The following is a 24820-nucleotide window of genomic DNA, read 5'->3' as shown; positions in this document are numbered from 1 at the left end:
GTGCTGACTGATGATGGTGACTTAGAAACCGAAAAGGGTATCGGTTTAGGAGAGGAGGTTTCGTGATGATGTTATGGCTTATGGGGTGTGAATTGTGAAACTGAGTAACCCTTAAACCTCCACATAACTCTCCTTATATAAGCACCCAGGAGGAAACCTAATTAGTTACTAAGGGTAATATGGTCCATCAACAATTACCAACTAATTAATTATAGGTTCTAATATATTTTGATCTCTATAATGTAAATGATTAAGATGGCTATAGATTAAATATTAAACATAATAATATTTAATCTTACATCTCACATAATTTTTATAAACCTTCTTCCACTATAAATCTTTTTACACTTTTTCATGGATCCGTTCAACAACCCGGACAAACCGAACACTCCGAACAACCCGAATACTCCCAACAATCCGACCCAACCTAATGTTTTCTCGGTTCCGGGATATTATCCGACGCTAGAACCGAACCAATTCTCGCAATATTCATCGAACACGTTTGCTTCATTCCAACACTCGCCAAACCAATTCGCTCAAATCTCCCAAAATCAAGCCCTTCAACAAATGATGATGCGGGGTGCTTGGAACTTCCCACCCGTTCAACCTCAACCGATCCCCACACCACCCGTTCAACCTCAACCGATCCCGACCCAATCCGAACCCGAAGACGATGTGGAGATTGTTCCCGAAACCCAACCGCCTAAAGGGAAAGGAAAACGAAACAAAGGCAAGCAAGTGGTGGGTGATCAACCGTCGAAACCGAAGGCGACTAAGTGGACACCAATCGAAGAAGAAGCCTTAGCCAAGGCTTTCATTGGCACTTCTGACAACCCGACAAAAGGTTCGTAATTTTTTTAAAGTTTACATTTTTTAAAGTTTACATTTTTTAAAGTTTAAATTTTTAAAAGTTTTATTTTTTTTTCTTAGCCGACAGGTTGTTATTTTTTAAAAGTTTATTTTTTTTTTTTGTTAACAGTTGGTTTTTAGGTTTATTTTTAAAGTTTATTTTTTTTTTTTGTTAACAGTGGGTTTTTATGTTTATTAGTTTTAAAGTTTATTTTTTTTTGTTAACAGTAGGTTATTTGTTAAAGTTTTAATTTATTTTTGTTAAAGTTTTTTTTTGTCTATTATTATGTTAACACTTTATATATTTTGTTTGTTTTTTATAGGTAATAACCAATCGGGTGAGGGGTTTTGGTCCAAGGTATTGGCCAAATTTCTCGCCTTGATGGACCAAGGCCCGTATCGAGATCTCGACTCGGTTTCCTCAAAGTGGCGGAAAATGAACTCGTCCATCAATAGGTTTTGCGAGGAATATAATAAATTATATACAAGTGACCGTCGTAGCGGGTGGAACGACGAGGATGTGTTCAAAATGGCGTTGGAAAAGTATAAGGACAAGAATGGTACCAACTTTCCTCACGTTCGCGCGTGGATGGTTGTAAAAGACGAACCAAAATATAGGCCTATTCCCAACGAGGTGGCGATGGCGAAACGCCAAAAAACATCGGAAACGGGTAGTTTTAGCGCCGGTGGATCGGACGCGAGGTGTCACATAAACTTAAATGATGACGCCGACTATGACGAAGACGAGTACAACGTACGTGAACCGGAGCGTCCAACGGGCCGAGACAAAACAAAGAAGGAGCGGGCCAAGGGAAAAGAAAAGGAAAAGGTGGACCCGAACATGGTTGAGTTTATGGAACACCTAAAAATGTACAACGACGTCACGGCCCAAAAGACGAAGGCGAAGGAGCGGGGCGTCGAAGAAAAAAGTCGTGCATTGGAACAAAAGTTACGCGAGAAGGTCCGATTGGCGAATGAGAAAATCCGAAATTTCGATGAAAAAATTCGGCTCAAGGAATGGGAAATAATGACGATGAATGTCGAGGACGAACCCGAGCCGAAACGTTCGATGTTGAAAAAATTACAACACGACATCATGAAAAAACATCAAATTATTTAACTCTATGTTTATTTTTATTAAGTCTTTGGTTTTTTTTTTAAGTTTATGTTTTTTTTATGTTTATGTAGTGTGGGTTTAATATTAATGAAAATATTTTGTTAGTATATTTGTTAAATGTTAAAAAAAAATAGAATACTAAAAAAAATAAAAAAAAACATAAAAAGTGGTGGAGGACTGTGACTAGGACCATCCTATCATGCCCTTTAGTTTTGGAGGATGGACCATCTTACGGAGAAATGTGACGTGGCGCCTACGTGGCGATCATCCTCCAAGGATGGTCCATCACCATACCTTGTAGTCTAATAGGGATGATTACTTGGGGAGATTGCTTTTTGATTTGTCAATAGTCCCATACTCCGGTATGTATGCCACATGCATATTCTTAATTTGTGCATGAGGTATGTATGCCACATGCATATTCTTTCGGTTAATAAATGAATTGAAGTGGCATCATCCTTTGGGCTTGTTATATATTATATATATATATATATAAATCACAACACTTACCACCTTAACTCATTCACCATCAATCTTCACTTCACTTACCAATCATGAAGTCTCCTTTTGCTTTAGCTGCTCTTGTCTTGGTTGCATCAGCATATGTTTGCTAATTACTCATTTAATTGCATATTCTACAACTTTCGTTGCAAAATGTCATTATATTTTTAAAATGTACATTTTGAAAGCATAAATACTATCAAGATACATCTGGTTATCTCCCAAGAGATAATATTAGTCATCTATCTAAGCTTCTGTAAAGAAACATAATAATTCAAATTAACCCTTTGTTCTATGATGCTAATATGGTCTCTCTCCATAGACATCAACACCTAAAGAGTGAAGACACTTCAAACCAATGGTTCCCAAAACACCGCCAGCCGACGCAACCAGCCACCACCACAGCATCCGGGTGTATAAAGCGAGGTCCGCTCCATGTAATGTAATCCTGGTGACTAGTTTGTGGTTATTTGAACATCGGTGGTTTGACCGGGACCAATGACGATGACGTAAACCAGTCACCAGGATTATATTACATGGCGGCGCATCCATACGTCAGTGCGGTACTTCCTATACTCAATACCAACATCACCACCACGATCCTTGCTTACCCGAACATGACCCAAACAACGCCAATACTTCCTGACCTACCCGCTTTCAACGATACACCAACGGCCCATAGATTTTTAACCAATCTAACCGCACTCAAATTAACAAGTCTTAAGAGATTAAGGTTTAATTCAACGGTTCAAATAGTGCTTCAGAACACAGCCTTGATCGGTATTGAAAATCACCCCATGCATCTGCATGGGTTCAACTTCTATGTGTTGGCTCAAGGGTTCGGGAACTATGATGCTGCGACAGCCACTAGTAGTTTTAATTTGGTTAACCCACAAGAACGAAACACGCTTGGAGTCCCTGTTGGCGGATGGGCTGTCATTAGATTCAGAGCAAATAATCCAGGTAAATTCATCATCGTAATAATTTGATTGGTCAAAGTTGACAAAACAAACATTGATTTTTTTTTTTTTTTGGTTTTCACATATGAACATTGAGTGAATATACGGTTGAGAACATTGTGGTTTGTGGATATCTTTGGGCTCCGAGTGCACCATATGTCGGCCACTTAGATAACGTAAAAACGTACCACTTGAGAATTAGTTTTTTTTTTGCCAACCTATTACACCCAAAGATTTCAAATGGTACGTTTTCAAGTTGTCAATGTGGGGGTTGAGTTATAATACAAAGTATTTAAAAATAAGAAGGGTAAGAAGCCACCAAAGAGTGACAAGTGTCATAAGAGGAATTAAATAAAAAAGGTAATTTTGTCTACAAGAGGAAAGAGAATATGCACATGCAAGTCACATGTTATTTCCTCCCCAATTTTTAAACGTCCGTAACTTTTTTATACATCATTTGTTTTTTTAAAAAAATTATACCATAAAATCGAGCGTTTTTTTATCTTTAATATGAGTACCATATTGTTATATTTTTCAAACAAAAATTAAAAATACTCAGTTGCATATTACACAATGGACATGATGTAAAACACAATGTAAAGTAGATCAAAAACACAATCAATGACAACAAATAAAGACACAATGGACAACATAGTAAAGCACAATGACCATAACGTATAACACAATGGCGATAACATATAATACAATAAGTATCAGACTAAATAAAAACACAACTGATGACAACAGATAAAAGACACAATTAATGACAGCAGATAAAAGACACAATGGAGAGCAGATGAAGACACAATGGAAAACAAACTAAAAACACAATACACAACAAACTAAAACACAATGAACAAAGATAATAAAAAAATTGAACAAATTATTAAAATACAATGGACAACATATTAAAACACAATAAATAACATATTAAACACAATGACCTGAACTAATAACACAATTTATAGAAAACCCAGATATAACACCATCTTCATTGTGTCATATATTGTGTTATAGGTTCTTATAAAACCGCAATGGATAGAACCCAAATTAACATTGTGTTATAGGTTTTGATAATAACACAATGGACATGATGTAAAACACAATGTAAAGTAGATAAAAAACACAATCAATGACAACAGATAAAGATACAATGGACAACATACTAAAACACAATGACCATAACGTATAACACAATGGCGATAACATATAACACAATAAGTATCAGACTAAATAAAAACACAATTGATGACAACAGATAAGACACAATTAATGACAATAGATAAAAGACACAATGGAGATCAGATGAAGACACAATGGAAAACAAACTAAAAACACAATACACAACAAACTAAAACACAATGAACAAAGATAATAAAAAAATTGAACAAATTATTAAAACACAATGGACAACATATTATAACACAATGAATAACATATTAAACACAATGATCTGAACTAATAACACAATTTATAGAAAACACAGATATAACACCATCTTCATTGTGTCATTTATTGTGTTATAGGTTCTTATAAAAACACAATGGATAGAACCCAAATTAACATTGTGTTATAGGTTTTGATAATAACACAATGTATAGAAACTCTACTGACCAAAACCCAGTTAAAAGACACAATGACCTGAACCTTTAACACAATGCAAAAAAACCCAGTAAAAATGAAATTTTTTATTTTATTTTTATATGATAATATGGTACTCATATTAAAGATAAAAAAACGCTCGTTATTATGGTGATTTTTTTTTTAAAAAAAGTGTCGTATGAAAAAGTTATGGACGTTTTAAATCGACGAGGGAATTGGCATGTGACTTGCATGTGGAGGGAGAAAATCCATAAATATAGGATTTCATTTATACCCTTCTATTATTTTCTTTTCCCTACAACTAATCTCAACCCTCCAAATCTAAGATCAATGGACTAGAATCCTTCTTACCCTTCTTATTTATTTTATCTTTTGTATTTGATCCTAACCCGTCAATGTGGTAGCCATATTGTGCGCTCTGTAGCAAACAATTCACGTGTTAGCATCTAAGTTGTCTATTCGGTCTATATTAGTTAAAAAATTAAAAACTAAAAAGTCAATGTTTACTTGAATTTTGACAAGTCAAATTGATGAATTTCCTTCAATGTTTTATCAACTTTACAATTTATTGAAAAATGTATATTTCAGGTGGGTGGTTCTTTCACTGTCATTTGGAAGTGCATTTGCCATGGGGTTTGGGTATGGCATTCTCGGTGGAGAACGGCGGTACACCGTAGTCAATGTTGCCGCCACCACCAGCAGACTTTCCTCAATGCTAGAAGGAAACGTTGAGACAAGCATAGTTCAAATGTTAATTAACAAGAGGAATTGTAGCATATACATGCAAGTATGATTTGCAGGGGTGGCAAAATGGGTGGGTTGGGTAGGTTTGGGTAATGGGTATGGGTTTGGGTTAGGATGGGTTTATTAAGAAATGGGTTAAAACGGGTTTAGGTCAAAATGGGTTTTTGTTAAAATGGATTTGGGCATGATAAAAAATCAAAAAAATTCTAAAAAAATCCGAAAAATTATAAAAAAAAATCCAAAAAATAATAGAAAAATAATAGAAAAATTCGAAAAAAAATTATAAGGGTGGTGGGGTGTTTTACTCGGGTGGTTCTGAGTACTTTCACACAAACCCACGTACCAAGGGTACACCACCGCAACTCTCCGGGAGTACTTGGATCAGGTATATTTTCCAAAGTGGGGAACTCGGATGAGGAAGGAGTTAGATGTGGGTTTCGGGTAAACCACCCCCTCCACCCTAACAAGCTTGTAAAACTAATCTAGGAGAATCAATTTATTTCATAGGTCTGAAAGTACCGATTTACTTGCCCATCTAGCTTTAAAAAGACAAAATACATCCAAAATAACGCTCGAAAAAGCAGAAACCAAATTAAGCTCAAGAATACCACATGTTTTCAAGAACCAACAGTTATATACATTATCAATACGAATGACCAAAATGACCAAAAACACGAAAAAACAAATCAAGTGGAATTTCAAATTGCACCAGGTAAATGTGGGTAGTCAAAAAAAAAAAATAATAGTCATGTATAATCATAATGAATTCCATGCTTGCTTCTATTTTAATTCATGTGACTTATTTTATAAAAATGTTTATTGTTTAGACAAGTCAGGAAAATGTCTATTTTGAAGGCTATGCGGTAGATGTGGGTTTTTAAAAGTAACCCGAAAAACCAAGCCAATTAAGACTATATACTATGGTGAACAATTTTCACAAACGGTTACCACATGAATAATAGGACAAAAAATTTGAGCACTTTTTTTAATAAAAAATTCACCATGGTGAACGACCGGGTTGTTTCACCAACCAAAGTTTGCAACCTAACTTTACAATATTTAATTGCTTTTCTCAATTTTCATGATTTAAACAATAATTATAAATCATATTTATATAATAAAATATTAGTTTAGGTTGGGTTGTGAATGTGGATGAAAAATTGGATTGGGTTGAGTTGTGTAGGTGGAAAAGAGAGAAATTAGTATTTTATTGAAAGATTTGGTTGGGTTGGGTTGTGATAGTGGATAGTCTAACCCAAACAAAAACCCGAACAAGATAGAACCCGTAACTCAAAAGTAGCACTTGGAGTCGGTAATTGGGTTAAAAAATATGGTCCAATCGGGTATCCCGATATATACATAATCTAGGCTACTATGTAATCACGTTATTTGACATTGTGTTTTTTTATTAAATAGAATCATGTTAAGTTAAAATTATAAAATATGCTTTCCAACTTGGTTTTAAAACCGTATACCCCAACTCAAATAAACCCAAAAGTGATTAACCAAAATCTTATTTAGGTCACCGAATAACCTGAAACCGAATTAAAAAACCCGAACACAATGGCAAGCCCGGCCTCAACATTTTGCTCGACTTAGAAATCCTATCTCGCCCCACACAATCAAGAAAGTTAACATGAACCAATTTATATAGCATCAAGTTTATTACCAAACAATGCGACTCCGTACTCCAATAGCGAAATTTCAAGTCAAAACCCAACCCCTCTAAATTACACGACGATTGTCCATCCGTGAGAAGCGAAAGAAAACCCTAAAAGCTCAAACCAGTCGACCAACAACTATCAAAAGTACTATTACGATCCGTTGTACAGTTTGAAAATTCTCATAATATATAGAAAAATGGAACGAGTTATTATTATCGCCTTTAGTAGTCGCCCATGCCTGGTGGCATTGCTGGTGATTCCTTCTCTTCTTTCGGTAGTTCAACAATCACGGCTTCGGTTGTGGTTAATAAAGATGACACACTAAAAACAGTAAGGAAACAAAGTCAGTTTTTGCATGTGAAAAGAGTACGATTTATACAAGGGGCGTAAAGGTAAAATTACCTTGCGGCGTCTGTCAATGCGGTCCTGATAACTTTAAGGGGATCGATGATTCCTTCCTTGACCATGTCTACGTATTGACCTGTTTGCAATATAATAACAGTAAGCATCAACATAATACCTTAATCGAGCTAGGCTCGTTACAACTTTCTGAAGCTCGAGCTCGAGCTCAGCTTGATTCGAGCATTGGATTTTGGGCTCGAGCTCGGCTCATTAGTAACACTTAAAACTCGAGCTCGGCTCAGAATCTCGATCTAAGCATCTATGGCGCGAGTTAAAACAAGCTAAAGCTCGACTCGAGCTCGTTTTTGGCTATTAATGAGCCAAGGCTCAGCTCGAGCTCGGCTCGATGGTTTGAGAACTCAATTAAAAAAAGAACATCTAGATCATTCAAAAAGTAATACATAGTTTAAGCCCTAAAGTATACTAAGCTCGATAAGGCTCGTCGAGCCTAAACGAGCTACACATACAAGGCTCGAGCTCGAGCTCAATATCTAATCGATCCTAATTTAAAGCTTGGGCTCGGGCTCGAGCTCGCTCGATAAGGCTCGTCGAGCCTAAACGAGCTACACATACAAGGCTCGAGCTCGAGCTCAATATCTAATCGATCCTAATTTGAAGCTTGGGCTCGGGCTCGAGCTCGATAAGGCTCGGCTCGTTCGAGCTTTTTATCGAGCCGATCTTGAGTAGCTCGCGAGCTGCTCGGCTCGTTTGCACCCCTAAATAACGTATCGACCATGTCTACGTGTGTGTGTGTGAGAGAGAGAGAGAGAGAGAGAGAGAGAGAGAGAGAGACCTTTAGCGGCATCATAACCGAGGTCGGGGTTATCTTGCTCCAAAAGCTTTCCAACGATAACAGCACCTTCGACTCCAGCATTGCTGGCAATTGTGTGCACTGGTGCCTTCAGATAGGAAAGCGTAATAAAAATTTACAGTCAGCAAACAATACCTTCGCATATGACATGATTAGAACAATAGGCGATTCATAATAAAGCATGAAAACATACCTTGAGAGCATTTTGAATGATTTGAACACCAATCTTCTGATCAAAATTGGCTGTCTGAAGATTGTCAAGCTCCTTTGAAGCATATAGAAGAGCCACACCTCCACCTAAACATATATATAAGTTTTAAATTGGAAAAAAAAAATTACCCGTTTACATTTAAGCTGGAATAATTTAAGTTACCTGGTACGATTCCTTCCTCAACAGCAGCCTTTGTGGCATTCAAAGCATCGGTAACTCTATCCTTCTTTTCACCGACTTCAGCTTCACTAGCTCCTCCAATCTGATCAATTCATGACGTGTTTTCCATTTTTATAATACGATAAAGTCGTCGATGTCATGATCAAATATATGTATATAAGTATATTAAATCAAATTCAAACCTTCAAAACAGCAACACCACCAGAAAGCTTTGCTAATCTCTCTTGAAGCTTCTCCTTATCATAGTCAGAAGTGCTTAATTCGATTGATGATCTAATCTGTAATAAAAACAAAGTACATGTTAGGCATACACACACACACACACACACACACACACATATATATAGGAAGGTTAACGTACATTACGGCTTAACGTAGATCACGTACGACAGATAATTACGCACGTTCATTTTAAAATCACGCACATTATAACTCAAAAATCCAAAATCACGCATGTTGAAACACAATAATCACGCATATTGAAAACATTAATCACACATGTTATAGAACAAATCACGCACGTTGTCATACGTGAAGTACATTAAGCTGTAATGTACGATATACTCTCTCTCTCTCTATATATATATATATAACTTTGGGTTGGGATACAAACCTGTTCACATCTTTCTTCAATGGCTTTCTTGTCACCAGCCCCATCAAGAATAACCGTATCATCTTTTGATATTGTAACCTAATTACATAAAACGTTTAAAAAAATTAGCATATGCAAATCACATACTCCATTTGATAGTAAGGGTAGTGGTGGAAATAGAAAATTCAATTTACCCTTTTGCAAGTCCCTAGCATTTCTGGAGACATTTTCTCAAGGTTCATGCCAAGTTCTTCGGTGATGACCTAAAACATATTTGCCAACGGAGATTATTATTATTTATACATCAAAATACAACTATACAAGGATCAAGGTTAGGTTTAAAATGTTCACCTCTCCTCCGGTAAGCGTTGCAAGGTCATGCAAGTTTGACTTTCGGTTTTCTCCAAATCCCGGGGCTTTGATCGCACAAACCTAGAAAAAAATATGTTTTAATAATTCAACACAAAGTAATTTGATATAGTTAGAGATGATACCTTGATACCAGCACGAAGTTTGTTAAGAATGAGGGTGGCTAAGGCCTCGCTTTCGATATCTTCAGCTACGATCAGAAGCGATCTTTGATTCTGAAATGCAAAAAAAAAAGTAAAAAAGATGTTCCAAGGATTACGAACAAGTATTTATTATCTGCAATCGCGTAAAGTTATTACCTTCAAAGCAAGCTCTAGAACTTTAACAATGGCATTTAAGCTAGAGATTTTTTTCTCGTGTATTAAAATCAAAGGATCATCTAATTCCTGTAGAAATAAAAAAAAAAAAGCCATCAGAAAAGTGTTTCAACTTTTAAAGAGTTTTTTTTATTGACGATTTAATAAAGTTTTAATGCGTACGCATTTTTGGTTCTTTGTGTTGGTGACGAAGTAAGGCGATATATAACCTCTATCCAACTTCATTCCTTCGACCACTTCCAATTCATTGTAAAGTGTTTTACCATCCTGCAACAGAAAGAACTGTAAGTCAACGGCTTATATCGTTTTAACTAATAACAGAAATAACTGTAATTCACTTACAGATATGGTAATAACACCCTCTTTGCCAACTTTTTCCATAGCCTTGGCAATAAGCTCCCCGATTTCTCGTTCTCCGTTTGCTGATATCGTACCAACCTGTTAATATCAAAGAGCCAAAACGACACATAGTTAAAAAGATGACTTATATTAAATTGTTCGATAAAATTAGTTTTCAGAGCCATTAAAAAGTAAATAAATAAATAAACAAACCTGTGCAATTTCTTCAGATGTACTGATCATCCTAGCTCTACTCTTCAAGTTTGTGACAACTGAATCAACGGCCATGGTGATCCCACGTCTAAGATCCATGGCGTTCATTCCCGCTGCAACTGACTTACAGCCTTCTGAATAAATTGCACGCGTGAGAACTGTTGCACAAGTGGTACCTAAAAACATAACGAATCATATCAGCGGTCAGCTTTAAAGTAAAGATTTAACTTTAAAGTAAAAGAAATAGATGAAAAGTAAAACTCACCATCACCAGCAACATCGTTGGTGGCATTAGCAACCTGCTTCACAAGACTAGCACCAACGTTCTTCACCCTGTCTTTAAACTCGATGCTTTTCGCCACGGTGACACCGTCCTTTGTCACTTTAGGAGCTCCATAGCTTTGCTCTATGACCACGTTACGTCCCTTTAAAAGTCGACTACAAATATTAGCTAGTGTCTATAGATTTCATCAAAACAAATAACAAATTGACGGAAAAGAAAACACATTATTCCTATCCTATTATTATAAATATTAAAAAAAAAATATAAGGTAGTGGCGTAGAATAAAACTGTAATCTTCTAAAGTGTTTGTAACGAAATTATATTAGAGTACACAAACTACAAATCTACTTGTACCACATTATTCATATCCCAGCAAATGACACACCATGAAGGAGTTTGGAAGTGCAACTTTAATGTGAATCATAGTTGTTAATAGCGAATAGCGACAAATAGCGACAAGGGACCTATATGCTACATAGCGAATAGCGACAATAGCGACCGCTATTTTATATATAGCGATTTATAGCTATATCTATATGCTATTTTACATGTATATTTAACAAAATCCTATAAATCCAGCTATTTTATAGCTATATCTAATTGTTATTTACATCAAAAAAAACTAACTGTGCTAATCACGCTATTGGTCGCTATGACCCAAATAGCGACACTTGGTCGCTTCGCTACATAGTGCGCTATAGCGATCGCTATAGCCGCTATTGACAACTATGATGTGAATATGTGATATATCTAGGGGTTATCAAAACTAGTGTTTGGCTTTAGTTCTGCAATTAGGAGTTGTATAAAAAGTCCTAAGTAAATCTAAAAAAAAACATAAAAAATAAAAAGATTAATTCATTTATCCAAACACCAAGATCATGATAATTGCAACATCATTCATAATTTCACATCAAAATATGCAAAGAATATTCAAAATGTTGCAATCATATACTCACACAAAACAGCAGTAAGTCAATAACTAAACTTCTAATGATCTATTCCAGTATTCCTTCAAGAATCAATAACTTCAACCAATAAAAAGTACAACTTTCAACAATCAAAAACAAAAAATAAATAAAAAAAAAAAAGTTAAAAAAGAAACAACCTTAGGACCCATAGTAACTTTAACAGCATCAGCAAGCTCTTCAACACCTCTAAGCATCAAAGCCCTAGCATCCACTCCAAATCTAATATCTTTAGCAGCATAGTTCCGAATCTGAACCACAAACCACACCAGATTCACAATCATTAACCAATCTCTCACACACACACTAAAATCACATAAACAACAACACAATTATCCAGTTATCTACCTGCTGAGCACTGTTTCTTGCGATCCTGAACAATCAATCAACAAACAACAGCAAAATAAGTTCAGATTATAACTTAATTGACGAATTGACGATTAACGGAATGTTGTTAGGAAACTGACCGTGATTTGGTGGCGATATTGGCAGCGAGACGATACATGACGGCGGTTAATCAGAGAATTGAATGGAGGAAGTGTGGTGGGTGAAATGGGTTGAGAGTGGAGACTGCAGAGAGAGTATTATAATGGTGAAAAAGAAGGATCGAGAAGAAATTCAGATTCGATTTAGGGTTTAGGGTTTTGTGGAAACCCGAAGCTTCTAGCTTTTAAGTCACCGGTTGGTTTGTTTAAGGATCCGACGGGTCAAACACTATTGGGCCGGTCCGGTTACAAATCTTGGCCTCAACTAGAGGTGTAAAAAAGTTAAAAAAACAAGTCTTGAATCGAAGAACCGGTTCCTCACCTGACCCACTGTCACACACAAACCGGTTTGGCCTAAATCGGTTTGGGCCCGGCTGCGGGGGATTGGCATAGGTTTGCGCTTTCCATGTGTCTAACTGGTTTCGTCTAGAACCGATTTGGGCCCAACATGTTACATGAATGCAAGGGGGTGGTTTTTGTTTATGTTTCATAAGGGGGTTGTGGCTCTTGGTAGCGGCCTTGACATTAAACATCATCTACTAGTGCATGTGGAGTAGAAATACAAAGTAATACAGAAATCGCTGACTTCTCAATCGGCATATGAAAAGTGTGTTTTTGCATACCATCTCTCTGCTGGTGTTGATATCAAAGCAAGGTTAAGCTTGCGATTTCTACACTCAATGATACTGTAAAAACCGACAAAACGTGTGTAATGCATTACGTTCTCTTGAATGGGATTTAATAATATAGGTTTCCAAAATTGTCACGTTTGATTCGTGTGGTAATCCACTCTTTGATGTCCTTTTGAAAATAACAAGTCGTTAATTATTAGTAGACTAGATGTACCTTTTCATCAAACCTTCTCTGTTACCATAGATATTACTACTGAACGCCAAATTTGATGCTTTAGTTCATGTATTATCATTAATAGTCTTGATTCAAATATATATCACAACTATTCAAAATAACATAACATTTCATTTTTTTAGAATTTTTTAGAATAGCAACTCACATATTTTCTACCTCTAAGTATTAAAGTGCGGCTTTTAAATAATATCACTTAAACCTTCACCCTTTAAGTGGTCGTATACAATTTTAATTTATCAACCTAAAATTTGTTAAACCCGATCATTATTTTACATATGGAATAAGTTTTTTTTTGAAGTAATTTTACCATATTCCTGATTCGTTTTAACAATTTAACTTTTAAGGATACCAATCATTTCTTCTTTTATCACATCTAGGGCTACAAACGAACCAAACGTTCGGCGAACAGTTCGTGAACCGTTCGGCGAGAAGTTCGTTTGTGTTCGTTCGTTTATTAAACAAACGAACACGAACAAGAATTTCGTTTGTTTAGTTAAATAAACAAACATGAACAGAGGTCGTGTTCGTTTGTTTATGTTCGTGAACGTTCGATAACGTGTTCGTTTGTGTTCGATACTTCATTAATGTTTTTAGTTTTTATATTTATTTAAATACTTCAAAATTCCAACAAATTAAATATCTAATAAATGCCGGTGTATTATATATTCTGTTAATAAACGATTGTTTGTGTTCGTTTGTTTCCATTTGTGTTCATGAACATTAGTTTATGCTCATTTGTGTTCTTCAACGTTCGTTGCCTAAAATTAACAAACAAACACAAACGAACACGAACAAGTTCATTTCCTTAACAAACGAACACGAACATAAAATCTGGTTCGATAAGTGTTCGTGAACGGTTCGCGAACACATATGTTTCTTAACAAACGAACACGAACAAGGTCTTGTTCGTGTTCGTTCGGTTCGTTTACAGCCCTTGATGTAGCTTTTTTAACACTGTTAAAAAAAATAAAAAAAAATAAAAAAATAAAAAAAAACCACATCAAAAGACATAATGCATCATCTCATAACCACATCAAAAGACATAATGCATCATCTGTTAGTATCATAACCACATCAAAAGACATAATGCGTCATATGTTAGTATAATAAGAGATCATAAGATATGCTGGTCTAATCTAGGCTCATAATCTTAAAATAAGAGCAACGGTTGCATCATTGTGGATATTGTAGTCGGAGAGAGTAGGGCCATCATCCAACTCGTTTCCCTTAAAGACGAGGCGCTGCTGGTATACGGGAATACCTTCCGTATCACAGATCTTGGATTTCACATCTCGGATGGTGGCTGAAGGTTTCACTTCAAGAGTAATGGTCTTTCCAGTCAAGGTCTTGATGAATAAGCGCATAAATCCCCTTGATATACGCATGAGCGTGAGCATGGATTCCTTGAAGATACGAAACTCAGCAAGCGTACTGATGTTGTCGAGAACAACATCATCGAAAATCAACGCCTGTTCGTCACAGGGGATGCATACCTTATTCTGGATTTTGGCTTTTATGTTTGCGATGGTATCCGAGGAGTTGACTTCCTGTGCAAGCGTTTCTCCAGTAGGAGTCTTGATGAATATTTGAATGGTTTTCTTCACAGATCCCTTTGACTTGCGCATAACTCTGAGGGTCGAGTTATTCTTGATGTGGAAGTCGAAAAGGGTACCACTGTCATCGAGAACCATTTGGTTGAAGACCAACGCCTGCTCATCAACAGGAATACATTCCTCATCCTCGATCTTCGACTTTACATTGGCTATGGTGTATGTGGGTTCAACTGACAAAGAGATGGTATTTCCCTTTAAAGTTTCCACAAATATTTCCATGAATCCTGATGATTTACGAATGAGTTTGAGGGTGGACCCATTGAAGATGTGGAAGTCAGCAAGCGTACCGCTATCTTCAAGGGCATTTTCATTGAAGATCAGAACGTCTTCAGAACGACACACCTTGTCTTTCACATAACTGATTGTGTCCGAGGGTCTGACTTTGAGAGAATGGATAATGGGCTTACCATGGAGAGTTGTAATGCTTATGTGTATGAATGCAGATAACTTGGACATAAGAGTGAGAGTTGAATCCTTCTCGATGCACAGGTTAGCAAGGGTTTCCATGTTATTAAGAACCATCTCGTACAAAACCAGTTCCTGCTGGTCAAAGGGGATATGTTCTTTAGCCTGGATCTTGACTTTCACATTGCCGATTGTGTCTGAGTCTTTGACTTCAAGAGAAAAAGTCTTACCGGTTGCGGTCTTCACTAATATACCTTAAAATGAAAAACAAAAGATATGTTTGCATTATATATGCATCTGAAGTCAAGCAATTGCTTATTGAGTTCAAAACTAACATAGATTTCATCACAACATTTAGCATATATTTATATGCATATGCAAATAACTCATCATCATCATCGTACTCAGTAAATCCCACCATGAGCAAAGCAAAGGTAGGGTCTGGGGAGGGTAAGATGTAGACAGCCTTACCTTTACTCCGTCGGAAAATAGAGACTGCTTCCGGTGAGCTAAGCAGTCAATAGCGGTGCTATAGCGGTTAGCGGACCTCAGAGTGTGTAGCGGTCCCAGTAGCGGTGGCCTATAGAGGTTCCGCTATTAGCGGCGCTAAATACCGCTATTTGGCCACTATTTGGAAACCTATATAGCGGTTATAGCAGTAACGCAGTATAATAAGGCAACACAATAACACAGGTAGGTGTTTGATTGTGTTAATTCTTAAATTATGTTAGATTTGCAACAGGTTTTTGATAATGGAATGATATTACTATGAATTCTGATATTACTATTAATATTTTTCAAAGATATATTTATATATATATATATACACACATAAATTATGCATGGTATAAAAAGTATCGCTATACCACCGCTATAACCTATATATCATATAGCAGACCTTGACCGCTATTCGATTTTGGACCGCTATAACTGCATAGCCAGTGAGACCCCCGGCTCGATAGTAGTTTTGCATAACACTAAGCAATCAGGACAAAGACCGATTAGTGTATGTACCCTTTTGTCTTTCAGCTATCAACGCCATCACATGATGCATGATTAACTGTCCTCAGCTTTTAACGTTATTTTCACGAAGTTAGTAAAATAACGTTACAATTAGTGCAAATAACTGAATTAACCAAACCAAACAATTAACGGATGGTTCATTTAAGCAATATTAGCCGATTAGCCAAAAGTTACGGTTTGATTTCGGTTTCAATATGTGGCATAACTGATTAATCGATAACCGCACCGATTATCAATCAATTTACTTATCATCAAACACGTATCTTGCAATGTATGGAACACAACAACTGAGAAGCATGAAATCATTCTAATAAGAAACCATCTACCAAGAGCTTGATCCAATTATCCAAACAGACAAAACCGAACAATTTCACAGAATTTGTCAAAAAATAGACAATGAAACACGAAGATTGAAGTAAATTTTAAAAACCAACTACTAATCAAAGCAGCAGAAGCAAAAACACATCAAACTAGACCTAAAAATCTAATAATCATGCACGTGTTAACCCTAGAACAACAAGTGCAGCAGATATTCAAACAATGACAATGATCGGAAGAATACGTACTGTTTATCTCGTCATCCTCCTCGCTAGAGCCGCTCTCCTCGATTTTAGAAACATCGTCGATAAATTCCAGGTCACTGGTGGTGGTTTTCCGTTTACCAGACTTATCGTCGCCGTTCCGTTTCCGTGCCGAAGAACTGTCAGTCTTTATTTTGCCTTTATCCGCCATTCTTTCACTGGTTTTCCGATGATATTTCAGTGAAACGAGAGTGGTGAGTAGACGATAGAGAGGGAGAGAGGGGTAATCTATGCTGTACCAGTTACCAGAGGGGTTGTGGGGTCGGGTTGTGGGGTCGGGTTGTGGCCTTTACTCAACACGTGGCGGCGATTGTGGGCTCTACCGGACCGCCAAAAAAAGTGGGGTGTGAAAGCGGCGTTAATCGGGATTAATAGGGGATTAATCGGATTGGGCTTTTTAAGTATAATTTTACAAATTTTATATATATATAGATAACTTTATACTTTTTATTAATAAATTTAAAAGTTTAGAAACCATATGTAAACTAGTGAAAGATAGAGGGATTAAATGTTAAAATACCTAAACTTAAATGTTAAAATAGGTTAAAATTAAATTTTGGGCTTTAAATCATGGGCTAGTCTTCAAAATTTGGGTTTATTGGGTCAAAAACCATGAGACCGATTAGTCTGATTTTCACCGACTTTGACCGATTTTGACCATAACCGATTTTTTGACCGATTAACATAAATTTAGGCAGTAACCCACCGAATAGCGCCTAGGCGCTGATTAATCGGCCGCCTAGGCCGATTTCTGCAACATTGTTTAAAACCACCACATCTATTATTACTCAGAACCATTAGGTTACAAAAATACATCACTTTATCACTAGGCTTAGGGACTGCTAATTTAGTTATTTGTATCATCACTTTATATTGGAGATGATTATTGAGGACTGATTGCATCATGTGTAGTCTTGTCATCTAATTAGGCTACTCGGTGTGGGAGGATGCAAGTCCTTAGAGGATGCCCCTCCACTTCAGCGTAACGTCAACATCCAATGAGGATGCTCATCCAAGGATAGAGTATAAAGTAGTACTTTTCATTTTGATCCAATCACAGTCCTTTTATAGGTTATAGCAAATTAAATTGGATACGTCAAAACACAAATTTTCATATAATTACCGCATCATGTAACGTTTGGATGAATTCATTTGATGTTTGCATCACCTACGACATACAGGTGATATTACTACTTTATACTCTATACATGAAAAAGAGTTTTAAAAAGTTAAGGGTTGTTTGTCAACTTCTGAATTGGTAAGTCTGAACCAGTAATAGATATTAACCATTAAAAGTCAGTATAATGCTTAACTGTTCAGAGACAAATGTCTGATCAATTTAGATAGGAGGTATTAACCATTCAGACTTATTGTAATGTTTCACTATTCAGAGACGAGTGTCTCTTATTATAATGTTTCACTATTCAGAGACGAGCGTCTGAATCATTCAGACATCTGCTCACAAAACAAATAATCTGAACCATTAAGCGTTAAACCAGAAAGATATCTAAATTGTCAAGAGCCTCAAAAGTTAAAAACGAAACAACTCCTTTAGCCAAAGAAAGGGCAAAGGCCAAGGGGCACATTGAGCTACCTCCATGTGGTGTAGGTCCCAAATCAATACCATACGATCATCTAAACGTATATTTTTCTCGAATGTTCATACACTTACCTAATTCCTATTTTTTTCAAAAACAACCAAAACGAACAAAACCGCAACAAATCTGAACCTAGGGTTTCATTGGACCAAAATTCTCACAAATTCTCTGCAAATTCAACCAACTCGTTGAACAATTCTCTGCAAAATGAGGACTAATTGTTGCCATACATTCATCGCATTCATCCTCAAATTCCTAATTTTCTCCCAAACATTCATCGGCATCTCAATCATCGTTTACTCTGCATATATGCTGAATCAGTGGGAAAAACACTTGCCGGTTCCTCCGTCGCCACCGCCACCGTCCCCGCCACCCTCGGATTTGGCTCCGGCTCCGTCGCCGGATTCGTTTAGTTCCGGTTTCTCCGTTTTTGACGTCGTTAGGGTTTCGGATGAAGTGATGAGATTGAATTTTGATGCCGGTACGGTTACCGGTATCTATGGCGGATTACTGCTTGAATCTGATTCTGTTCCTGCTCCTTGGTAAACTATAAATTATAATCTTCATTTTGTTATGTTTGTTTTGGATAATTTATCCAGGAATTTGAAAAATTGGAGGTTGATGCGTGAATTGTGAACAATTTGTGTGTAAATTTATTAGGATTGATTTTAATTGAGTTGTGTGAAATGTGAATTTGATTTCTGGTTAATTTTGTGGTGGATTATGATAGAAAAAGTATTTAATAGGATGTTCTGTTGCAGGTTTAATCTTCAGTTTCATTTTGCAGGATGTTAGTAATCTGTTACGGTTTCTTTTATGTGTTTTGAATTAAAAACCTAGAAATTAAAAAATTGGAGGTTGATGCTTGAACAATTCGTGTGTAATTTCAATAGGATTGAAGTTGATTGAGTTCTGTGAATTTGATTTTTGGTTAGTTTAACAGGTGGTTGCGGGATTGTTGTTTAGTTTTGTGATAGAATAGGTTATCGATTGGATGTTCTCTTGCAGGTTTAATCTTCAGCTATGCAGTTAATGCCGTCTAAAATCAATAATCGGTCAACGGCCGATAATTTAGATATAGGTTACCACCGGGGGTATCGGTAATTTTAATATCATGCAGTACTTATATTATTATATATATGCATATATAAAACGTAAAACATGTATAATATTAAATAGTAATATCGAAAGTCAAAACTCAAAAGTGCCAATATTTGAAACATGCTCTAATCGTAAGCCATGAAACCTTCCTCCGAGTCCACATCAACCAAGGCATCCGCAATAACGGTCAATAATGGTCAAATATCGGTCAATACCGCCGATAAATCGATAATATCGGAACCGATATATGACACCAATATTTTGTAAAGGGTCAATAACCGATATCCCACCGATATTAACTGCATAGATCTTCAGTTTCATTTTGTAGGCTGTTAGTAATCCGTTACGACTTACGATTACATTTATGTGTTTCTAGTTAAAAACCTAGAAGTTAAAATATTGGAGGTTGATGCGTGAACAATTGGTGTTTAACTTTAATAGGATTGATTTTGATTGAGTTGTGTGACTTTGATTTCTGGCTTTATAACAGGTATTTGGGGGATTGATGTTTAATATTGTGAAGGGTTATGATAGAAAAAGTGTTAAAAGGATGCTTTGTTGCAGGTTTATATATGCATTTATGGGATTAGGCGTCGTTCTGTGTTGCATCTCTTGCATTGGTCATATTGCAGCTGAAGCTATCCATGGATGTTGCCTTTGTTTCGTATCCTTTTTATTTCTTTCGCTTGTCTCAATTATGTTTGTAAACATTTGCAATGGTCTGTGTGATGTCCGTACATAGTCAAGGAGGGTGATGATCTCTGTATGTTCACCATATGTCTGATTTTCAGTAAAATTGGTATCAATGTATGTGAATAGTACTCATAATACAGGCAGAATTAAGTGATGATCAATAGGTTGTTTATGTCATGCTTTTACTCATTCAGTTGATTCAAATTTCTTAGTTACTTCCTTAGCGTGAAAATTTGGCAGTACACCATACTGAAAATAGTTTTGATTCTGCTTGAGGTGGCTTTGGTCGGGTTCATTGTACTTGATCATCGTTGGGAAAAGGTGTGTTACACTGTCACTATGATTAGTACAAAAATGTATATTTGTGTTGTTTTTAAGATTTTTCACCAAAGTAACGACATTTGATGATTTTTAGGATCTACCAGAGGACCCAACTGGAAGCATTGATAGTATTCGGGAATTCATTGAAGACAATGTTGAGATTTGTAAATGGGTCGGCATTACTATAATTGTAATTCAGGTAAGTTGTTCTTTCGGATTTTGTATTAAAGGGATAACTTTATACACTGCTTAAATACATTCATATTAGTTGCTACTTTGTTACCATGTTTTTCTTAGTGTCTTTATGATACAACTATGCTTTCTTAATGCATTTGGTTCATCATTGCAAGTTATACTTTCAAGGCTACCAAATAATCCAGTCTGAAAGTTAAAAGGAAAACACATCAAAAGTGTTATCGAAATTCTTGTTTCACGCCACTTCAGTGGCCGCATAGGCATTAGCCCTAGCTTAGACTGGAGGGTATGGAGAGGCTCATCCCCAAGGGGATGGGCCGCCACGTCACCACCACGTAAGCGGGGCTTGAAGGGGATGGACCTAGGGGGGTGGGGGATGAACCCCTTTATATATATGTATGTATGTATGTATGTATGTATGTATGTATGTATGTATGTATGTATGTATGTATGTATGTATGTATGTATGTATGTATTGTATGTATAGCTGTGTGTGTGTGAGGAGAGAGAAGAGAGGCCCGTCGTATGCGTCGTGTGGGAGCCGGTTGGGACGAGCCGGGCATGAGGGGGGCGGTGTGGGGGACCGGCGCCGGGCCTAAGCCGGCCCCCATACCCTTTAGTCTTAAGAGTTTTCCCCATTGCTCCATTAAAAGCTAATTATTGAAGCAAAAGGAAGTAGTTAATTTTCCTCAACTTGTTTTTGTCAATCAAATGTTCTTAATAAGAGGGAACCTTTCCCATTTTCTCTTAGTAGACTACTTTGCCGACTAGTATTTTAGGAAAGTAATATATTGAATTAAGGCATTACCAAAAATATAACTCCTATTTCCCACATCATAGTCACATGGATCGCTGTATGCGGAACGAAAACTGGTATGCGGTTCTTGCATAGATGATCTAGAGTCTAGAGACAAAAAATAGTTTGTATATTTGATTGAATTCATTATCCTTTTGCTTGATTGTCAGCTTACGCAATTAAATATTAGCCGGTCATTCAACCAGTTAACTCTGCTTTTAGAACACTTTCAGTTGAAATATCTTATACATTTAGTGTTGTAACCATAAACTATTGTAATACTAAATAGTTTTGGTGTTCTGTTTTCTACTTTGTTCTAGATGTGTTGTACGTTTTTTGTGTTCGGTTTTATCAGGATACCAAAGCTTGTGTAATTGTTTGTACATTGTATCAATACAATACAGTTTCAACATGTAACTTGATGATGTATCTTGTATAGGCTTGTATACCTAAACACACTTTGTTTAGTTAATGCCAAACCTATGAAGTAACGTGATATGTCACATATTCGTGATCTACCACAATTTTCAAGATCATTGTCATGATATCTTTGTATGATGGCTGTTCTGTTTTTCAGGTTCTATCTCTCCTTCTTGCTGTAGTGTTGAGAATGATGATACCTTCACCAAAGAAGGATGACGATGATATCGAGGAAGGTACTGGAAGAGGGAGAGCATGGGAACCCCTGCTAAATTCAACTCAAGCATCAGGGTCAACTAGCGGCGATGGAAAATTTTTTCATTCTGATATCTGGAGCACACGGATGAGAGAAAAGGTATTTTCCTGATTTTATTATACACGGTCTGTTTTATTTATAAAATCCATGCAGACTATAGTTTCTCCCTTTGTGTTTTCTTTTTTTCTATATCATTATTGTTTATATATTTTCCACACTGCTGGAATAAATTGTGGCTCTCTCTAATGGTGTCATGTTGGTCACCAATTATGGATGGTAAGTTTTCATTTGTTGAAAGTATTTAACAGAGATATAGCATTTTGAAAAGGCGAGTATAATAATCTATGCAGTTAATAGCGGCGCTATAGCGGTGCTATAGCGGTTAGCGGACACCTGGGCTTGTAGCGGTCCAAATAGCGGTTGGTTATAGCGGAACCGCTATTAGCGGCGCTATAGCCCGCTATTTGGCCGCTATTTGAAGACCTGTATAGCGCCTACTGGACCGATTTTAGCGGTCAGCCCAAATTTAATGTAAAGCCCACTTTTATTAATTAAACCCATAACAATAAAAGGCCCAAATGTTTTATCAAACCTAGATACGACCAATTAAACCTAAATTAATGATGTACGATGACCAATGTTCTGGAGCGCACACTGGTTTGAGGTCGCTGGAAGCACTTCTTCATCATGAAGCTTGTTCATAATCCGAATCAAAGCTAAATCTTTCAATTGGAAGGATAAAACTATGAATTTTGATATTACTATTAATATTTTTCAAAGACATATTTATATATATTTATAAAAGTACATAAATTATGCATGGTATAAAAATTACCGCTATATCACCGCTATACCACCGCTATAACCTATATATCGTATAGCGGACCTTGACCGCTATCCGCTATTTTACCGCTTTAACTGCTTAGATAATAATTAGAGGCGGCAAAATGTGTGGGTCGAGTGGATTGGGTCACAGGTCAAAACAGGTTTGGGTCAATATGGGTTATCGGGCCCCATGTAAAATATCGGTGTCAAATATCGGTCAGAATATTGGTACTGATGTTATCGGCGATATTGACCGATATATCACCAATATTCCCGATATCAGTACCTTTCTTCTTAGTTCCACCATTCGTCATTCTTCTTATTGCTGCTATAATGCTATTAGTGTTTTAAGTCTTGATTGTTAATTGTTAGTGTTTTGCAAGTTGCAAAAGGTTAATTTGTTAATGTTACTATGTTAGGAGAGTATACTGAATTGTTAGTGTTAAATTGCTATATATATATAAATTTAGCATGATATTAAAATTACTGATATCCCACCGCGATAACCTATATCTCAAATATGAGTCCTTGACCGATTTTTTACCGCATTAACTACATAACTATAGATGCAACGATCCACGATTACATTTAGTCATGTGCCCCGCATGGAGTTTTATACATGTGAAATTTGCAGATTAAATTAATTTGTTAAGACATTTCATTTTGTTTCATTTGTAGTTTATCCATGCAACCATTAACATTCTTTTCATTTTGTTCCTGTTGCAGTATGGATTGGGTGGCAGTCAATCAAATCAAAGTGCATAAGCAGGGAGTCGGAATTTGATCGCGAGTTCTGCTAAAGGCACCGTGTTTATTTTTGTATCATGTTTGTGCGATTCTTAGTATAGATTGAAATGCGAGCCGTGTGTATTTCAGGCGTCACCTGCAGCTTGAGTTTGACATCTTCACACTTGTACCATAAGCATTCGTAGATGTACATTGCGTGGTGATGAACCTTGGATGTATATGCATTGTGTTGTATGCTTGTTACCAGTTCACATTAACATAGTGTAGAACCTTTGTGTGTGTGCTTTGTGCTATTGTATTGCTTACATTTTTGAAGCGATTGATTGAATTTTATAAAAGAAACTTCATTGTAGTGTGGACTTTTGGTATTCTTTTTTCGCACATGTTTTTTGACTAGTATGATATAAGCCCCATAAAGATATTGTGTATTATTAACCATTTTATACGATGCTATAATTACAAAGGGAATTTAGTCTTGATCATAATTATAGTTATGATAAGAGTTAGGGCTGCAAATGAACCGAACGAACACGAACAAAATCTTGTCCGTGTTTGTTTGTTAAGACATATACGTGTTCATGAACGGAACGAGATTTTATGTTTGTGTTCGTTTGTTAAGGTAATAAACGTGTTGGTGTTCGTTTGTGTGTGTTTGTTAATTTTAGGTAACAGACGAAAACGAGCGTTGACGGACACAAACTAATGTTCATGAACACAAATGGAAACAAACACAAACAAGTGTGCACAAACGGACACATAAACGAACATGTTACCGA

The 24820-nt window shown here is 36.4% G+C and overlaps 5 protein-coding genes across 5 annotated transcripts; 3 read left to right on the top strand and 2 right to left on the bottom strand.

Moving 5' to 3' along the window:
- The first annotated feature begins 354 nt into the window (after nucleotides 1-354).
- Nucleotides 355-2727, top strand: LOC118487416. Its single transcript, XM_035984249.1, has 3 exons — nucleotides 355-844; nucleotides 1173-1810; nucleotides 2656-2727. The coding sequence occupies exons 1-3, from the start codon at nucleotides 355-357 to the stop codon at nucleotides 2725-2727; spliced, it is 1200 nt and encodes a 399-aa protein (XP_035840142.1).
- On the top strand, nucleotides 2513-5783 carry LOC118487359 (laccase-7-like). Its single transcript, XM_035984145.1, has 2 exons — nucleotides 2513-3430; nucleotides 5617-5783. Exons 1-2 carry the CDS (start codon nucleotides 3004-3006, stop codon nucleotides 5703-5705), a joined length of 516 nt encoding a protein of 171 aa, XP_035840038.1. The 5' UTR covers nucleotides 2513-3003; the 3' UTR covers nucleotides 5706-5783.
- Nucleotides 5784-7403: 1620 nt separating this feature from the next.
- Nucleotides 7404-12766, bottom strand: LOC110910475 (chaperonin CPN60-2, mitochondrial). The gene is made up of 18 exons (XM_022155122.2): nucleotides 12586-12766; nucleotides 12467-12491; nucleotides 12259-12369; nucleotides 11136-11295; nucleotides 10871-11046; nucleotides 10661-10756; nucleotides 10481-10585; nucleotides 10301-10387; nucleotides 10127-10216; nucleotides 9984-10064; nucleotides 9827-9895; nucleotides 9654-9731; nucleotides 9223-9318; nucleotides 9023-9122; nucleotides 8843-8946; nucleotides 8632-8737; nucleotides 7839-7917; nucleotides 7404-7757 (listed from the first exon to the last, which is right to left on the bottom strand). Exons 1-18 carry the CDS (start codon nucleotides 12621-12623, stop codon nucleotides 7658-7660), a joined length of 1701 nt encoding a protein of 566 aa, XP_022010814.1. The 5' UTR covers nucleotides 12624-12766; the 3' UTR covers nucleotides 7404-7657.
- Nucleotides 12767-14472: 1706 nt separating this feature from the next.
- Nucleotides 14473-17342, bottom strand: LOC110910476 (polyubiquitin-B). The gene is made up of 2 exons (XM_022155123.2): nucleotides 17078-17342; nucleotides 14473-15742 (listed from the first exon to the last, which is right to left on the bottom strand). The coding sequence occupies exons 1-2, from the start codon at nucleotides 17241-17243 to the stop codon at nucleotides 14613-14615; spliced, it is 1296 nt and encodes a 431-aa protein (XP_022010815.1). The 5' UTR covers nucleotides 17244-17342; the 3' UTR covers nucleotides 14473-14612.
- A 1418-nt stretch (nucleotides 17343-18760) lies between these two features.
- LOC110910477 (tetraspanin-20) lies at nucleotides 18761-24399 on the top strand. Its single transcript, XM_022155124.2, has 6 exons — nucleotides 18761-19232; nucleotides 20356-20455; nucleotides 20725-20805; nucleotides 20900-21004; nucleotides 22374-22571; nucleotides 24024-24399. Exons 1-6 carry the CDS (start codon nucleotides 18898-18900, stop codon nucleotides 24060-24062), a joined length of 858 nt encoding a protein of 285 aa, XP_022010816.1. The 5' UTR covers nucleotides 18761-18897; the 3' UTR covers nucleotides 24063-24399.
- The last annotated feature ends 421 nt before the right edge of the window (nucleotides 24400-24820 follow it).

The sequence above is a fragment of the Helianthus annuus genome, chromosome 15 (assembly GCF_002127325.2).
Source record: "Helianthus annuus cultivar XRQ/B chromosome 15, HanXRQr2.0-SUNRISE, whole genome shotgun sequence".
NCBI classification, from domain to species: Eukaryota; Viridiplantae; Streptophyta; class Magnoliopsida; order Asterales; family Asteraceae; genus Helianthus; species Helianthus annuus.
This window is presented reverse-complemented; position numbering and strand designations above follow the sequence as displayed.

Bases quoted from the DNA above. Each gene is read 5' to 3' on its own strand.
- LOC118487359 (XM_035984145.1), top strand. From the start codon at position 3,004: ATGGCGGCGCATCCATACGTCAGTGCGGTACTTCCTATACTCAATACC. The intron at 3,431-5,616 runs GTAAATTCATCA...TGTATATTTCAG, and splicing joins ATTCAGAGCAAATAATCCAG to GTGGGTGGTTCTTTCACTGT.
- LOC110910476 (XM_022155123.2), bottom strand. From the start codon at position 17,243: ATGGCGGATAAAGGCAAAATAAAGACTGACAGTTCTTCGGCACGGAAA. The intron at 15,743-17,077 runs GTACGTATTCTT...TTTCATTTTAAG, and splicing joins GGAGGATGACGAGATAAACA to GTATATTAGTGAAGACCGCA.
- LOC118487416 (XM_035984249.1), top strand. From the start codon at position 355: ATGGATCCGTTCAACAACCCGGACAAACCGAACACTCCGAACAACCCG. The intron at 845-1,172 runs GTTCGTAATTTT...TGTTTTTTATAG, and splicing joins TTCTGACAACCCGACAAAAG to GTAATAACCAATCGGGTGAG. The intron at 1,811-2,655 runs GTCCGATTGGCG...ACATTTTGAAAG, and splicing joins AACAAAAGTTACGCGAGAAG to CATAAATACTATCAAGATAC.
- LOC110910475 (XM_022155122.2), bottom strand. From the start codon at position 12,623: ATGTATCGTCTCGCTGCCAATATCGCCACCAAATCACG. The intron at 12,492-12,585 runs GTCAGTTTCCTA...TTGATTGTTCAG, and splicing joins AATATCGCCACCAAATCACG to GATCGCAAGAAACAGTGCTC. The intron at 11,296-12,258 runs GTTGTTTCTTTT...CGACTTTTAAAG, and splicing joins AAGTTACTATGGGTCCTAAG to GGACGTAACGTGGTCATAGA.
- LOC110910477 (XM_022155124.2), top strand. From the start codon at position 18,898: ATGAGGACTAATTGTTGCCATACATTCATCGCATTCATCCTCAAATTC. The intron at 20,456-20,724 runs GTATCCTTTTTA...AAAATTTGGCAG, and splicing joins ATGGATGTTGCCTTTGTTTC to TACACCATACTGAAAATAGT. The intron at 21,005-22,373 runs GTAAGTTGTTCT...TCTGTTTTTCAG, and splicing joins TTACTATAATTGTAATTCAG to GTTCTATCTCTCCTTCTTGC.